At 39.5% G+C, this 17,177-nt stretch overlaps 1 protein-coding gene across 1 annotated transcript in view; it reads left to right on the forward strand.

Annotated features, from left to right (window-relative positions):
- Positions 1-17,177, forward strand: part of ADAMTS12 (ADAM metallopeptidase with thrombospondin type 1 motif 12) — a 140,956-nt gene that overhangs the window by 43,807 nt on the left and 79,972 nt on the right. Inside the window, exon 3 of the mRNA XM_054283474.1 lies at positions 7,956-8,130. Coding sequence (XP_054139449.1) covers positions 7,956-8,130 — 175 coding nt within the window. The remainder of the gene's footprint in view (positions 1-7,955; positions 8,131-17,177) is intronic.

Raw genomic sequence — 17,177 nt, forward strand, 5'->3', positions numbered from 1 at the left:
TGCAAGTACTGGCTCTCTGTTTTTATTGTTTCATTTAATTTCTTCTCCCCTCTCCTTCTGCATCCCAGTTCCTGCTTTCAGTCCCTTTCTAAACAGAGACTAGTTTGTGGTGCAGAGTAACCTTTTTGGTGTAACGTGTCACTCACCACAGCTGCCCTCAGCTGGGACTGAATTTTCCTGTTTTGTAAGGTATTTGGTTTTGATAAGCTCCCTCCCCCTTCCTTCCTCCCCAGGGATAGCACAACAAGCTGCAGCTTGAGCATGGCTCGCAGGCTGTCACGAGGCTGTGCAGAGCAAATGGAGCAGCTGCTTGCTCACACCACCCTGGGTATGAGGGCAGGGTGTTTCAAGCTGCAGTTGTTGAGCAGAATCCATGACTCCTCATGGATTCATTAGAGTATTCTTCCATGTCACTGTGCAGCTCCTTTGGTACTGGGAAGTCACCTTCTGGAATGGCACTGGAAACATGGGTGGGAAGTGAAGAAGAGGCTGAGGGCATCAGTACAGGCTGCCTTTAAGGGCACTGTGAAATGACACTGATGTTAACTGATGGAATCGCCCTTCCATGGCAAGGTGAAATTAATTCTTAAGTCCTGTCTGCTGTGACACTTCATGAGTTTGGAAAAAAAAGAGGCAGAATCCTTTTCTTTCAACACACCTATGATGACAAAAGCAGACCTAAAATATCCTGTCTGCTTCTGATACCACTTCTTGGTTTTGGGCTGGACAGAGTGAAGAGAGGAGAAGAGCATCAACAGGTGGCTCAGTCTGATGCTGCCTCACAGACTTAATTTTCATCAAGCAAAATAATTTCTATTGAGAGGAAGAAGTTTGGCTGTGACCTTCCCTTGCTCTGCTCTTGAGAGGAGTAAGGTTCCTGACAGACTTTCATCCCCTGGAAAATGGGATAATTGTGCTTTCTTCCATCCATCTGCACACGTTGTGGCAGCTGTCATCATTTGTATCTCTGCTTTCTGGCTGTTGACTGGGGGTCCTGTAGGTCAGAGTAATACAAACAATACTTGTCAATAGAAACAAAGCCACTTGTCATTTGATCAAATGTTTGCATTTAGTTATTCTCTAATAAAGTTTGAACTCTGCAAAATTAACATTGTCATGCTCACTGGCTTGAAATTAGTTTTAGAGTATAAGTGAGCAGGAAGCCAAAACAACCGTGGTGCTTTCTGTCTCTGTGATTAGAGATCATGTCTGCTTTGTGAATCCTCTTGCCTGTCTTTTCATTCTTAATAGAAACCACTGTTTAGGCATGGAACTGTTTAACAATCTGGTGTTAAATCTTCACTCTTCGACATTAGATAGGCTTTAAATCATCAAACGTAACCTGTTTTGCAAACTGTGAAAATGTGCTGGATTCCAAATCAAAGCTTTAAAACTTCTCATTCAAAGTGTCAGCGGAGATTTCAAATGCTGAGAAGTACAAACTATTTTTACATAGTTAATTTGCATTTTCATGAACAGCAGTTTTAATATCAACAAGATAAAAATCCCCAGTTAGTACCATGTAAATCTCCTGGATACAGTGTTTTCTGAACAAATTTGATTAGAAAAATTAAAATGAGATATTCCAAGAGTATTTTCCATGAAGAAAACAGCTGTTGCTCTTTCTTACTCTCCCGGATTGTCTTTGGAGGGATTGGGCAAACTCTTTGTTTTGTTTCAGAACAGTAACACTTGCCTCAGTTGTTTTTTGATCCCAAATGAAGTAAAAACCTGATAATCTCACCCTCTTGGGACTAAAGTCAAAGGAAGCCTCTTGCTCTTGAAAAAGCAGTGGGGGTTTTTATCACTTTCTTCCCCACTGGTTACCATAAAGCTTCCAATATAAAAACAGGGGAGGAGGGGAAAGGGCAAAGCATAAATATAGGGAATAGTAAAAAACTCATAAAAGGTATGTTATTGTTCACCAAAGAGCATCCTTCAAGCTGGGTAGCAAAGCTGATTGATTTTAAAATTTATATTTAGCTTGCTATTATATTCACCCTGAGATAGAGCTTGAGACTTTATTACTTTTTCATAGTCCTTGCTTGATGCAGTGCAAGTGTGACCTAGCTGACTTTTGCAGGAGGAAACTCATCTGGGCATATTTAATTCTCAAGGTAACATCTTCAGCTGACGTAGCTTGCTGTGTGGCTCAGAGCTCAGGCGAGGCACCGTGCACCCAGGCTGTGCTGGTGGGATGTCACCTCAGAGCCTTTGCACAGAACAGGCAGCCCAAAGAGCTGTGACCTTGCTCTGAGACCCAGGGCACTCTGCAGCAGTTGGGCAACAAGGAAAATATGACAGAAGGAGCCTGAGATCTTCAGAGTGCCCTGGACTTCAGGCAGTCCTTGGCGGTCTGTCTCAGCTGCAGTGTGAAAATCCCACTGGTAAATAGGAGAAGGGTTGAAACTGTGATTGAGTTAATGAATTTTAATCAACTGTGCCATGCCATCTACCTGCTGCGTGCTCAGCGTGTGGCAAACACACCTCGTTTCAGCTTACTAGAACCAGCTCTGAGTGCTGTGTAAAGTTTATTAAATACTTTATTTGCTCTATTTCAAGACCATAAAAATGCCCAGTTGCTAGTACTCCAGTAGGCAAAAAAGTTTTACCCTGTTGGAATTTAATGGTGTGTCTGAGCTTTAAGTGCAGCAAAAGAGGACAGTTTTGGCTTGTGTGGATCCAATGGGATGTATTTCAAAAAGTATAAAGTGAGAATGTGGAAAGGAGCTGGACAATATGAAGTGTGTGCTGCTGGGCACAGTTAGAGATGTAGGAACTTCATGTTCTTCATGAACTGCTGGATTTCAGAGCTGCAGAGATGCTACCTAATGGGGCTCAAAGAAATTTAATGGCCAGGCAATTATCATCATTTGTGGATCTTCTGTAATGAGAGAAGAAGATGGGAAATTTCTACGATGCAAATATAGCTGCAGCAATAGTGTATGCACAAGTAAATAGGAATAAGATACCTGGACTGTTGGTTCTTAAGGAAAATCACAAAATAGAAGAAGTAATAAATGTTTAGGATAGACAGTAAAGATGATGGTGGAGGATGCCATGACCTGAATGAAGCATGAACAAAGATGTCTTTTAAAATTACATGCTCCAAGTTGTACATTTTCAAGTGAGCATGCTGCAGTCTCTACAGAAGATTAATTTCACAAAGAATTTCCTTCAGTAGAAATGAATGTACCTAGGCTGTTTCAGATTCTGTATGAGATGCAAAGCTCGGAGTGAGTTCAAGGTCCATAGAAGTGACACCTGATTCAGAATTATTTAATGAACTGTATCTGTGTCATAGCAGAGGGGCAAATGAATGCATATTTTGGATTGTTCGCTTCTTTTACATGTTTTTATAAAAGTGAGGGGCTTTAATGTTTTAAGACTTATTCTAGATAACCTTCATCCAGAAAGAGTGAATAGAAAAAATGAAGTTGAGTGTAGTCACCATCAAGCTGGTGCTCTAAGCCAGAGGATTGATTCTCTGCCAGGTCTCTCTGAGTGATTGTGCATCTTAAGTAGTTTTATGGTAGCTGATAGACATGGCCCTAGAGACTTGTCTTCTCTCCTTGGCTGAGGATATCCTCCCAGCCAGAAAGACCCTTCTCTCTGAAGTATCCAGAACTGATAAATCCTTTAGGAACCTGGGAACTGGAGGATGTCAGACAATCCTTCCTCTCCAGATTTCCTTCCACAAAAGCCCATGTTACTGTAAATTTGGCTATTTTCCCCCCTTACCATCTGTGTCTGAACTTTCTGAGCTCACATTGTCCAGGGCATAACTCTGGACCTCTGACCAGTTTTCTGTCAGTTCCTAAAATATTATAGCAAGTGTGACAAAAGTATGTAAAATCTCATGGAATTACAGTATTCTGTTCTTTCACTTACTTTGTCGCAAAAAATAAGCTGTTTTTATTTCAAACCAAAGCTATGTTGAACCACAAGGCTATGTTTCAATATTACACTTTCTTCACTAAATTGTGCTAAAAGCATAGATTTTTTTCTGTAGAAGTGTGTTAGAGTGGGTGGTGTTCATAAAAATCTTTCATCAAATTACTCAGTACCTAAAAGCCCCAATCTCTTTCTGTTCTGAGCAACATCATGGCAAGGGGTTTTTTTCTAGCTGTGTCTGAGGATGTAGTGAAAAATCTCATCTGGATGCTAGGTTTTTCTTTTGGCTGAAATAGGAACAGATGAGAAATTCAAAAAGAGAGATCCCTGGGAAAAAAAAAAAAAGGGACATACAGAAAGGAACTAAGTGATTAGCTAAAATAAATTTAGCGTGTGTAATGTTAACAGATCATTTACTTTACCAGTTCTGTTTGGATTATTTGCAGCTGTAGTTCTCTGATAATGCATGTTTCATATGCCACAATTTTTTCTTTAATTCTTGTATTCAAACCTAGTTTCTCTTACCATGTATTACAGTTCTAATAAGCGCCTGGAGCAAAGTACCTGAAGGTAAAACTCAAATCTTGTCCTCTTCTTTCATGTTGCTTCTAAAAGTTGCTGTATTTTCAGGTTCTGTCACTGTCCTGTTGTCAAAATTCTTGATTGACTTGTTGTCAGAAATATTGTTTAATTTCATGGAGTTACTCACTGTTCTCACTACAGATGCAATTTTTTTGAGCATTATTGTCAACATACGGTTATTGTAACTTTAGACTACAGATTGTTGTTTTTTCCCTTCCCTTTTTCTCCTAACAAACACCCACTAATTCTAGGCTCTGCTGTCTGGTCTAGTATTGCAATTTCATAACCATAGCCAAGAGTAAAGCTGCTCTTTCCCTTCCCACAGGACTCAGCTTCAGCTTCCCACGTGGAACTGATTGAAAAAAACATGCCAGAAAATGTGTTTTGACAAACTTCTGAGCTTTTGACTGAAAGAAATATGTGAAAACGATGTGCTTTCCACTGGAAAATGCAGATTCTACTGAAAATCAAAACATTTTGAAACATGGTTGAAAACTTTTAAGTCAGAGGTGTTCCAGGATCATCGGTGTCGTTTTGGCAAGTGACATGCGATGTAGGAGATGTGATATGTTCATGGAGCTGTTTGTGTCAAAATAATGAGGCACATGAGTTAAAAATCCCATGAAGTGATGTAGCAGCACTACAATACAGTATGGTAAACATTTGCAGCCACAGCATGTCAGAATCTGAGGGCAAAGAGTGAGATTTGAAAGAGGGGAGAACAACAGTCTATAAAAAATGCTGTGGTAGGTTTGTAGATTTTTCACCTGTAGGCTTTGAGGGAAACACACACCCCCCAAACAAACACACACATGCACACTCCACCCCTGTTTTCTGACCATGTCTGTTGCTGTGTTACTCGGTAGCTTTACATAAGAAAGTTCAAATGAGGAAAGCTTCTCTGCAGTAATTTTTTTTCCTGTGGTGATAACTAAACCCTTTCATTAATGTAAATATGAATGACTGTTTTCTAATGAGGCTTTCATAACTGCCCTCCTTTGTGTGTTCTGAGGCTGTGTGAATGCACTCAAAAGCAGGTGAAGCTCAAAAAAAGCTTATATTGTATTTACATAGCTAGAAATCTGATGGACTTTAAATGAAAAATTCTTGCTGTTATATTTGTGAGTCAGAAAAGAACAGCTATGAAGAGCAAAACTAAAGACGTATTTAATCAGCAAAGGGAATTTTGCCAGTCCTCAGTGCTTTGAAGTAAGTTTAATGTGAAGATTGGTCTTTTTTTTCTTTGGTCTCAGTTCGTCTCAGCATTTAATTTATTGGTGGATAGCCTGTGCAGGGTGAAAGTGCAAATGCAGAGCGAGAGTTCAGTAAGTGCTGGAAGTCTCTGGAAGCTTTTGGAACGCCTCTGTGCTGGAAATGGGCTTTTACAGTCCTATTCATATAATGAAGTTTTGCTTTTTTCCCTGCTCCATACAGCTTGGATAGACAGCTGAATTTTAACATGCAAGCATTGATGGAGGAGCTTGAATTTACCACTGATAGGCTTATTCCACCTTTTATAGGATTATCTGGCCTTTCTTGTTGCAGATAGACATTGACACAATAATCCGGCAGCTATTGCCACTTGCTTCCAAAAATCTGGGTCTGCAAATGAAGATGGCTAGTTCTTCTTCATCCCAACTGGCTTAAAACCCCACCAAATTAATCAAATAATCCAGTCAAAAATTACAGATATCCAGGAAAGATTGAACCCTGTGGAATGAAAAGGAATGGGCAAGGATTTGTGAAGGTGCATTGATTCCCTGAGCAGCATGAGGAAAGCCACATCACAGTTCTCCTGGTATGACCACTGCAGATGCATTCTTGCTGTATGGATTCACTCTTGCCTGAAAGTTTTATCCAGTGTGAATGTGGATGCTTCTGTGTCTGGCTCTGGTCCTGTGCCTTGATTTATGATTTAAAAAGAAACATAAGCATTTTTTTGGTATGCTGTTTAATAATCAGAAGTCCCAATCTATTTTTTCTTAAAAATGAAACAAAACCCATACAGGCAGTAGCTGAAATCCCAGATGAACAAACAGATGTGACTATGAGTCCTGAACCTTTGATGCTTTAGGGGTATAAACACAGCTTCAAACCAACACCAACCTCTGGCTTTAAAGCTTTGACTTCCATTGGAAAGAAAGAGTTTCTGATCTCCAGAGCTGTTGGGTAAACTGTGAAAGGACAGTCACAGTTATTTATTTGCACAAGTTTGCTGTGGGATGTACTGGCCCTGTGGCAATACATGTGGAGGCAGAAGGTACTTTACTGAGCTGCCCCTTGTCTCCTTGTATGTAGAGCCCATGGTTATTTTATAGTTTTATAAGAGTGCTTTTCTTCCATTCATAGGATTTCTTTCATATCCTTAATCTCATACTGGCTTTCCCAACCATCCAGAGAAACTCTAAGGCTTTGGAATATTTAAAAAGATTTGAAAATTTGTCTGCCATTCTGTGTTTGAATATAGAAGCTGCAGGAACAGACTGTTACTGCATTTTTTCCCTCTTCCAGAATAGGCTAAGAGGGGTCCACTGACCACAGCAAGAAAGTGAAGAGGAAACACAGCCAAGACTGGAATACCCCAGCCTCCTGTCCCATCCCCAGTGTGGTTTGGGTTGTCAGTAGATCCTTTGCTTTTAGATTAAACATTGCTCCGTATATCTTGACATGGAAGGGGCAGTACAGTGGTTTTGCAGTGTGTGCAGTCCCTGCCAAAACGCTGAGACACGATGGGCCAAGGCCATGCCTGGTTGGAAGTGAGTCCTGGATCATGGCAGGGTGAGGTGTGAAAGGACCCTGTGCGCTCCAGATGGGTATCAAGGGCGCTGTAGCTTGGGCAAAGCAGGGAGCTGATACAAAAGTTTCAGCCTGTGAATGTTGCAGCCTTTTTAGCTGATCTCCTGGATGTTCTTAATGGCTTGATAATTCACGAAAAACTTCTTATTGCTTCCATTGTAGTGTTGGCCTGGGGGCCAGTGAGGGTGTATGGTGTGAGGCAAAGTTGGGCCGTACAGTCCAGCCCATCTGATGGGTTGGGTAATTGATTGTGGGACTGCAGCTGGGAACAGAATTTCAATCTGCACTTATGAAACAGCTTCTATTCCAGTCTTGATCTCTGGGGAATGGATGCAAAACACCAGAAGAATAAGATGCAGCTCTTCCTCGTGCATCATGTTTGTCAAATCAGCTTTTGACCTTTTACTGGCTTTGTAAAAATATGAGAGTCTTTGACTCAGTTTCAGGTTATTAGGAAGGAGATATTTTTTTCTGTTTCACTTTGGGCTGTAATGACTGTGAGGTATGAAACAGCCTAGATGTAGGCAGCAGAATAAATACTAAAAACCTTTTGTGTTCATATTTCTCCAGTGTAAATGACTGGCTTGTGAGGAAAGCTTGGGTTTGGTGGTATGAACGGTATATTTATTTTTTGTCTTCTAGTACTGAACAGAAGAGATTAACTCTTTTGTGCTTATTTTCAGACTGGATATTTCCATCTGCCCCATGGGGATTACTTCATTGAGCCCATTAAAAAGCATCCACAGAAGGAGGGAACACCCCATCCCCATATTATCTATGGTGCAAATAACCTTCCAAATGCTTTAAGGAGAAGACGGGCCATCCCGATGGAAAAGGAACGAACATGTGGACTGAATGGTACTAATTTTTCTGCATTTCAATCAATTTGCTTTCTGAATCTTTTTAAGCAGCTATTTTCCAGTGGTGTGTGCCTTTCCTTCTGCCAGGCTTTTTAAAACTCTGTTAGAAAAGATTATGCAAAATGAGAGCATCTCAATCAAAACACCACGGGAGCCACCCATCTGTGTTCCTTTCTGAAAAGTTAAATCCTCCTTATGACTGCTGGGATATGTTTTTCACACCACTGATCCTTTCTACCCTTCAATTTTTCTCCAACCAGAACTGTTCAGTGAGTTTGAAACCTGAATTCTTGAGGAGCTTTGGGATAAAAGGATTTGCAGTCAGCATTATTTTAAATAAAATGTTCTCACTCCATGCCAAGTTCTGTCTTCAACATAAAGTAACTCCCGTCTAGTCCATGGTTTAAATTTAGGATTTCTAGATTTTCTGTGATTGTTAGCAGATTATTTAAAGAGTTTTATTTAGCTATTCTGAAAGTGAAGTACAGGGCATCAAGAGCAAGATTTTTTTAGTGGAAGTAAAAATAGCTTGAATATTGGTGCAGTAATACTCAGGATCATGTCTTTTATGAAGACAAACTAGTACACTATGCTGGAAGGGAAGTCTAGAGGGTTGTTGGCATCTCATAATTACAGAATTAGTTCCTTTATTTAGTTAAATAATTTCCTTTATTTATTTCACACCAAGAATATACAGATTTTGTGTTAGCTTTCTGATGTTTGAGGCCTTGGATCTGAGTCTGCACCAAACTTAAGAAAGGCATAATATTGGTAGGGATGAATCAGTAATTACTTACATGACCTAAGGCCCAAGGTATGTACAAATAGAGCTGCAGAATACACAGGAATGTGTTTCTGTCTTTCACAGGTCAGTGGTTCAAGAGAAGTTGGTTCCTTTCCAGGAATGGGAAATGAAAGGAGGAATGTAGGAATTTTTAATCCCCAATCATGACTGCTGGTGAAGTTTTACTGCTGAGTAATATGGATTGGTAAATTAAAGAAGCAAAGAGCAGCTTGACCCCCCTGTGTTTCTGGTCATAGACCTGAAGTGCCCTTCTTGCTTGCTGGCCCAAGGTAGTGCAAAATGGTAACGGGGAAAAAGTGAGAAATTTGATGAGGGAGTTACTCAGTCTTCTGTGATAGTGGGAAGGTAAAGGGGAAGCCATAAGAATTAATATGAATGCTGCTCCATTTTATTATTCATCAAGTGAAAATATGTCTATTTAATAGAAAATAACCCTGGATTTGAAAAAACCAGGAGTGTCTAAAGGTAATGTTTATATTGGTATCAATTTCAAATAGCTCCCTGAAATTTCATTCCTTCTGATGACTGCTGGGCTAGACAAGAGAAATTAGTTTAGATTTGCCTGTGAAGAATGAGGAAGTTGTTCTTGCCTACTGTCTTCCAGGTTTCTTTTATGGATGAAATAACATATGGATGAAATAACATCTGCATGCAGTAATTAAAAGTGTGGAGAGGACATTGGAGATCCTTGGGAACATGTTGTTTGCTTGCTTTGTGTGATCTGCTTATTTTCTTTCTACCGCTCACATTTGCCTCTTGTATCTTTCTTCAAAGTCAGGCAGAATGGGACAGAAAAAGACTGGCTGTACCTGGACACTGTAAAAAAGAGAATAACTTCTCTACATTACTTAGATTAGCTGAGTCTGCTCTAATAGACTTGTCAGTTTAAACTTTCTGTCTAATGTTACTCTTTCCAAAGTGACAGAATTATTTCTGGTGATAGTATATTCATTATATTGCACCCAAACAGAGATGGTGCCTTATGAACTAACCAAGTAGTCAGCTGTAAATTATGTTTCTTTTTTTCAAGTCAGCCCTTGGAGGTAATATCTGCTTTTAACCAAACCAAAATCTTGGCTGTCATAAAAGTTAAAGAATCAGTGTGAAGAAATGTATGGGGTTAAAGCCATTTCCATCATTACATTTTTCCCCTTCGTTCGACAGCATATAACAATCATAGAATCCTCAAAATGCCTTAACATTTAAGCTGTGTGTTATGTATCCTGGGCTGCACCCAGAGCCCCGTGGGCAGCAGGGCAGGGAGGGGATTCTGCCCCTCTGCTCTGCTCTGCTGAGACACACCTGGAGCACTGCATCCAGCCCTGGGCTCCCAGCACAGGACCCACAGGGACCTGCTGGAGCCAGCACAGAAGACAGGCAACAAGATGGTCAGAGGACTGGAGCATTTTTCACCCTGGAGAAAAGAAGGCTTTGGAGTGAACTAATTGTGGCCTTCCAGTACCAGAAGTGAGCCTGCAAGGATGGACAGAGACTTTTTACAAGGGCTTGGAGTGAAAGGAAAGGGGGAAATGGCTTTAAACTGAGAGTAGATTTAGATAAGATATTAGCAAAAAATTCTCTGTCTTGAGGGTGGTGAAGCTCTGGAACAAGTTGCCCAGAGAAGCAGTGAATGCCCCATCCCTGGTAGTGTTCAAGGCCAGGCTGGATGGATCTCTGGTGTAGTGGAAGATATCCCAGACCATGGCAGGGAGTTGAAACTAGGTGATCTTTCAGGTTCCTTTCAAACCAAGCCATTCTGTGTTTTGTTATCTCATTTCTGAGTAGCCAGCTTTTCAACAGGGATAGAAGAAAGAAAGAATTCAGTGTCATCTTCTGTTGATACTGTGCATTGTCAGAGCAGTTGCTCTTGTTAGAAGTGAAATACAGAAGAAAAAGGGAAAGTGTTACAATTCTTGCTTTCTGTGCCAAAAGTATTCACTACTTAGGCTTTAGTATACCTATATTTATATATATTAGTATATCTATATTTAGATTAGTTATTTATATATTAGTATATCTATATTTAGAATACCTTGCGCATAAATAAATTTTAAAGGTAGTAAGTTGACTCTGCCACCTTTTCAGGATTTCATGTACTTCATCCTTTTGAGGTTGGTACCAGAAATCTTGTACACCTATGTGACATCACAGATAGCTTAGAGTAATGCCTTTTGGGATCCCTTCAAGGCAAAGCATTTTCAATTTGCAGTTCACAGTTAATTATAAAAACTAATTCTGTTTTATAGGTTAATTTCCATTCTGTGTTTTCAACTCTCAGCAACTGCTGAGCTGGGGCTTAGCTGAAGAAGAGTTGCCTATTGTATGTCTTACCAAATATTTTAATCTCGTGGGCTGAGACTCATCATGAAAGTGTCTGCATTTGTTCATTTGAGCTCTGAGTTTGTTAGGCTTTTTTAAATTAAACTAAGATACTTGAGTTATTTCTGTGACTTACACTTGGTGTATGTTCAGGTTAAAGTTAGTGATGATTTTTTCTTGAAGAAGTTGAATCACCTCGATGCTTATGAGTCAGTGCACAGAGTTGAGTGGTGATAATAGAAATCTTTTAGTCAGAAACTAGTCTGGCTGTCAGGCAAGGACTATAAGGACTAGTTGTACAGACAAAGTCAAAGTTAAGGAATTACTGCAGGGGGGAATAGGCAGAGGATGCTAATCCTCTGTGCAGTCTTTTTCCAGGTTTGTTTTTTTTTTTCTTTAATGCAAGATCTGTGTCTCTTGGAAGAAGCATTGTGCAACAGCAACTTTTACAAGTTTTACTGTGGCAACAGCTGCATGAATATCAAGGGTTCAACTTGTCTTGCCTACACATGCAATAATGTTTTAGAATCACTGACTTTCCTGTAGTCTTGCAATGATTACATTAATTATGTTGTAATTGGTATTGTCTTTAACAGTTTCAGATACTTGGAGAAAAATCATCACAGTAAATTACGTAAATTAAAACTTATGTTTGTTTTGCACACTTTCATTGCTGCTCAGGCAAATGCCAGCTGACTCAGTCATTAGCTGCATGCAGAACTGAGTTACTAATACTGAAAGCAGCATAACAATACTGGACTCTGCTAGCACCTGTCTCACTGCACTATTTGAAATACATGTGAGAAGTGTCAGAAAAGATAAATGAAAACTGTCCCTGTGCCTTATAAAAAACCTCTCTAATCCTTTGTGCCCACAGGAGAGGAAACTGAGGATCTGCAAGTTTGTTTTATTCTTCTAAATAGGTATTTTAAAAGCTTGCCAGTGCTCTGATATATAATTTAAGGAAAGAGGAATTTTCCTACTTTCTCTAGAAAAAGAAGTGGCCTCCTATTTCTTCTGCTTGTTTTCATTGCTACCAGGAGGGCACTGGTGCAAACAGAGGGAATTCTTTTCCTTGAGCTGGAGAGAAGGACAGGTTGCTGTTGTTCAGAGGGTGAGGGCAGTTAAGTTTATTCAGATTGCAGCCTGGTGATTGCTGCAGAGGGCTGTGAAATGTAACTAAGGCGTGAAAGGTTTCGGGTATTGAAAAAGATCTCTGAGAATGTTTAATTGGAGCTTTAGGTGTAGAAAAAATGGTAATATATTTTACCATCATTTTGGCATTGAAGTATTTGATCAGTCTGAAGCTGAGGTTAGTTTGGGTTTGACATGGGCCTCCACCTCCTTGTCTGCAGAGAAGTTACAAATCTTGAAACTTATTTTTTTTGCATTTGGAGCAATTTTGCTCCAGAATTGTAAATGTGATGTGATAAAGCCGGGGTGAAAGAAAGGAGAGAAGAGACTGGCTGCTGTGTGCAATGATGAGGAGGGGAGAGGGAGTTAAAGGAGCAGAACAACATTGTGCAAAACTGTTTTTTAACAGTTTTCCCATCATCACTCAAAATTTAAGTATTTTGAGTGCTAATGGCATAATTAATTTAACAGAAATCTAAATGCCATTAAGCTCTTTCAGACAATTACTACCTGTTCTACTTCCTTTGACTGCAGAACTTTATTAAATTATGGTCTTGCTTTTTGACGATTAACTTGATACTGTCAAAGGCTTCTCTTCAGTTTTTATGCTTGCAAAGTGTACAGTATGAACTAGTAATACTGGCTTTTGACCCTGAAATCCTTTGTTTAATCACTTGAAAGAAGGAGGGGGGAAAACCCAGGGCAATATTTTATTCTCAAGCAATAACCTATCTTCTGTTGTTTTAGAAGGACATTATGGGCAATGTAAGCAGTTTTGCTTGAACTCCTGGTTGTAAGCTCAGAACTCCTGGTAGGGGTTCTGTACCTTCTGTCTGCTTCTAAAGAAAGTTGCTGATATTTTCCCAGTATTTGTTTATCCTGTATTTAATCACATCAGTTATAATTCAGCTTAATTAGCTCGGTTTCTCCAGGACACGAAGACAATTATTCATAGGATGGTAAGTTGGCACATAGAAATTTAATAACTGAGGTTAATTCAGCCTCAATTTAGGGAAGACCACCTTTCTCCCTGCATGGCTCTTCCTATGACTGGCTCTTCTAAGCTGTTTATGAGATGCTTATCATGAAAAAAAGAGCAAATAGGGACATTCAGTCAGAATGACCTCTGTTTTAAAGCAGGTACAACCTAGCAAGCAGCTTGCAGAAGAACACAGAGTATCCCCTCATCTCTGAAACAGTTTGCACTGAACTGGAAAAAGTGAGTCCCTCCTTGTGTGGACAGCAGTATTTAGTATTTCAGAGACAGGGACCTGGGAAATAAAGACATGAAATTGGCTTATCACAGCAATCAGTGTGATAATTGCTGCTAACCAGTATCAAAACACTTCCCCTCTCCACAGACAACCTCATGGAATGAAACCAAAAGATTCTAACTTTCTTTCAGTTTTCAGGAATACATTCGAGGGTTTTTTTTAGTTGCTCTCAGTACAGGTAGAGGAAAAAAGGAATAAAATACTGTATTTTCTGCCATTCTTCCTCTCCAGTTAAATAAGTGAGGAGTCAAAACGAAGGTTTACCCAAGTGGATTGAAGTTTTTGCTGAGCAAGGGCCTGAGATGGCTCAGTGCTGGCAGAGTACTGGCACCTGCTTTCCCTGTCCCTGATGGTTTTCTCATTTTCTTCTCTTTTCTGATGGAATTTTACTTTCAGTATTTCACTTGCTCCTGTTAACTGAAGCAAAGTGACTTCCCTGAGTGCTTGTGTTATGCAGGAGGTGGGGAACAAAAATCTGGCAACTCAGGATTGTTGTTGTAAGGTCATAATTGTTACCTGTCACCACCAGACATGCTACCTGACTCAAAGACTGGATAAACTTTAAAGTTCTGTGACAAGCCATTTTCGAAATAATATGAATCGAACCTGTAAGGAGGGAGAAGTTTTTCTTCGTTGTGAACAGTCTTTCTGTTCAGTCACTGTGCCACTGGAAAGAAAGTGTTTGCTACACCATGCTTGCTTACTGTATTTGCTTTCCTGTAGTTTTCAGGGTAGTCTGTGATGTCTTCCATGTCTTCATTGAAAGTTTCCTTAACTGCTTATCAGATTGAGGAATCTCAGTCTGCATCCAGACTAACTTAATTCAGCATGTCTAACAGAGTACTGTCTTAGAGGAATATATTGTGCTCTTGCTCTGTACCTGTAGCTTTCCTTATCAAACTGTGTGTGATGCTATTGCACTTCTTGAGTTTAGCAATTGATTTGGTAAACAAATGCCTTGGGAATATAAATGTTGAATTGCTGCAGTATTGATTTGGAGAGCAGTAGTACACTTTAAACTGTTATATATCACATCCATCCCTTTCTCTTTTGTAGAATAACAATGACCTTGCATAATTGTAAACCACATTTTAGAAAACTCAGAAAGCCAAGCTGCATTTGGTTTTGTTTCCTGCTGCGTTTCTGATGCAGGAATTTGAAAATTTGGTCAGAACACTTCATCCATTTACAGAGTAGTATTTGCAGAGATGTTCAGCCTTCAGTCTGGTTAGAGCCAGATTTCTCAGTCATGCTAAGCTCCCTGTGACCCTTCTAATAAGAAACTACAATTACCTTATTATTTCTGAGCAGATGACAGATTTCCAGTGCTTAGAAGTGCTGGACTCGTTCTGTGGGGCTGATGAACTGATATGGGCTCAGTGTTCAGAATTAGTTTCTCTGGAGTCGTATATCCTTGATGAGCCTCCTGTTGCAGGTGACCTACTTTAAACAGGTGTCTGAGTTCAGTTTTTCTGCATGAAACACTATGTCCTTGCTTGTGGCTGTGTTCTCTACTCTTTGTGTCCCTGACCTTGGATCCATTTTGTGTGCTTGGGGAGACACCTTTGGAGCTATTGCACTTCAGAGATATTCATAATATTCCTCTAAGCATAGGTTTTGGCTTTATGGTTAGTTGGGAATGAGAGGAACTTGGGAGGTGATTTATTCTATCCACTACTACTTCAGTTAACTTGTACGCTCCCTCCTTTTTAGGGATTAGTGAGGCCCCATTTGCATTTATCGCACACCATGCACAATTGCTTGGGCTGCACAAATATCCTGCACCCCTGTGGTATTTATGTACTGTCCTGAAATAAACTGTATGTAAATAACAAGCTGGAGAGATGCTGTTCACTGAAAGGACATATAGATTACACACTTTTTTTTTTTCTAATAAATGGAATTATCCCAAAGAATTCATCTTTATGCAAAAAAAGGTGGACAGGAGATTGCTGTGCTGAAAGATCTAGAAAATGTTTTTAGTTGCTGCCCTTAAATACTGCACTTGTTTGAAGATTTTGTGGAACTATTTTCTTGCATGTGCAGATTTCCCTATTAAAGACCATAGGAGAAAATAGTGATTTTTTTCTTCTCACAGTCTCATTTAGACTTATCACTTCCCTTGCAAATACTCAACCTAAACTTACTTCAGCAAACGGCATGTAATGTGTCTTAGCTGAAAAAAAGATAGGTGTTCCTTTGCTCTCTAAACAGCAGTGATGAAGTCTTTGTACACATAAATTAGACTCCTACAGAAAGTCTCTTCTAAACTGTTCTAATCAATTACAAGAAACACTGTCCCAGAAATAATCTTTTTGCAAAATAAAAAGTCCAAAGTTTTTATGTCCTTTATTATTCTTTCTTGTAAAAAATGTCTTGGTCTAATACTTGGCTCTTTTGCAGAACAGCTTTTAAGTTGAAGCTGCAGAGAGAGATATTTTCATATTTTAAATACTTTAAAAACACAATTAAAACACAATTTCAGCCTGTCTCCCTAATTTCTGCCAAAGTTGAAATTAGCCGCAAGTTTCTTGCCTGCCCAAACTTTAAAACAAGCTGAATCAAGATCCTTCCTCTCTGATCTGCACTGTTGTTGGTTGAACCCCCAGTATGGGTTCCTTTCAACTCTCTGGAGGTTTTGGATTTGGATCAAATTCTTCTTTCAAATACTGTGGTTTCAACAAGGGATCATTCCTGTCATTTTCTGTATGATTTGCTTGACATTATTTTCCTGATGTTCTTCAGCTGAAACACTCACTGAACCACTCTCTACTTCGTCACATTTTCTTTTCATCCTCCCAGCTGCATCCATTGCCCATGGTGAGATGCTTCTGTCAGTCAGGTCTTCCTCAGAATAACTGGAAGATGATGGGAAAGTTGAAATTCCATCTGTCAGGGTGGTCACAGCAAAGAAGGGCAGTAAAAGAAGGGAGTTTCCTGCAAAGCCTGGACTGGTAACATTGATAGGCAGCTGGAAGTTGTCCAAGCAGAGATAACCTTTATATTGGGGAATTAATTACTAAACAACCTCTTCCTCAGCTTAGGGTTGTAACTTGGTTTTGTTCATAATTATCTATTTTTTGTATATTTTTGTCTCCTTAAGCTATAATTATTCATACTGTTTTATGGTGAATGTGAACTGGATGTTTCTTTCAGCTAACCTGCATTTTTCCCTCTTTCTGGTCCAATGCATTTACATACCTTTATCATCTTAAGACTTCCTGGTGAGAATAGTAATCAGGGAATTTTTGCAAATAAAAACTGAAATTGTCATTAAAAAAAAAAAAAAAACCCAGAGGTTCAATGTGTTGGTAGGGCTTTGTTTAATTCTCTTTCCATAGGAGTAAAAATTTCAAAGTTCAAACCCAGTTCTCAGCAAGCACTTTCAAACTCCTTGGCATTTAAGTGTGGAAGCGCCCAATGCTCCTGTCTGTGAAGGATTCTGGCATAGTTTTCTGTAAGTAATGAACAGAGGGAGTTCAGTTAATTAAAGCTGGTGTTACTGGTGAACCT

The sequence above is a fragment of the Melozone crissalis genome, unplaced genomic scaffold, assembly GCF_028551555.1.
Source record: "Melozone crissalis strain CALT ecotype California unplaced genomic scaffold, PUWL_Pcris_2 ptg000036l_1, whole genome shotgun sequence".
NCBI classification, from domain to species: Eukaryota; Metazoa; Chordata; class Aves; order Passeriformes; family Passerellidae; genus Melozone; species Melozone crissalis.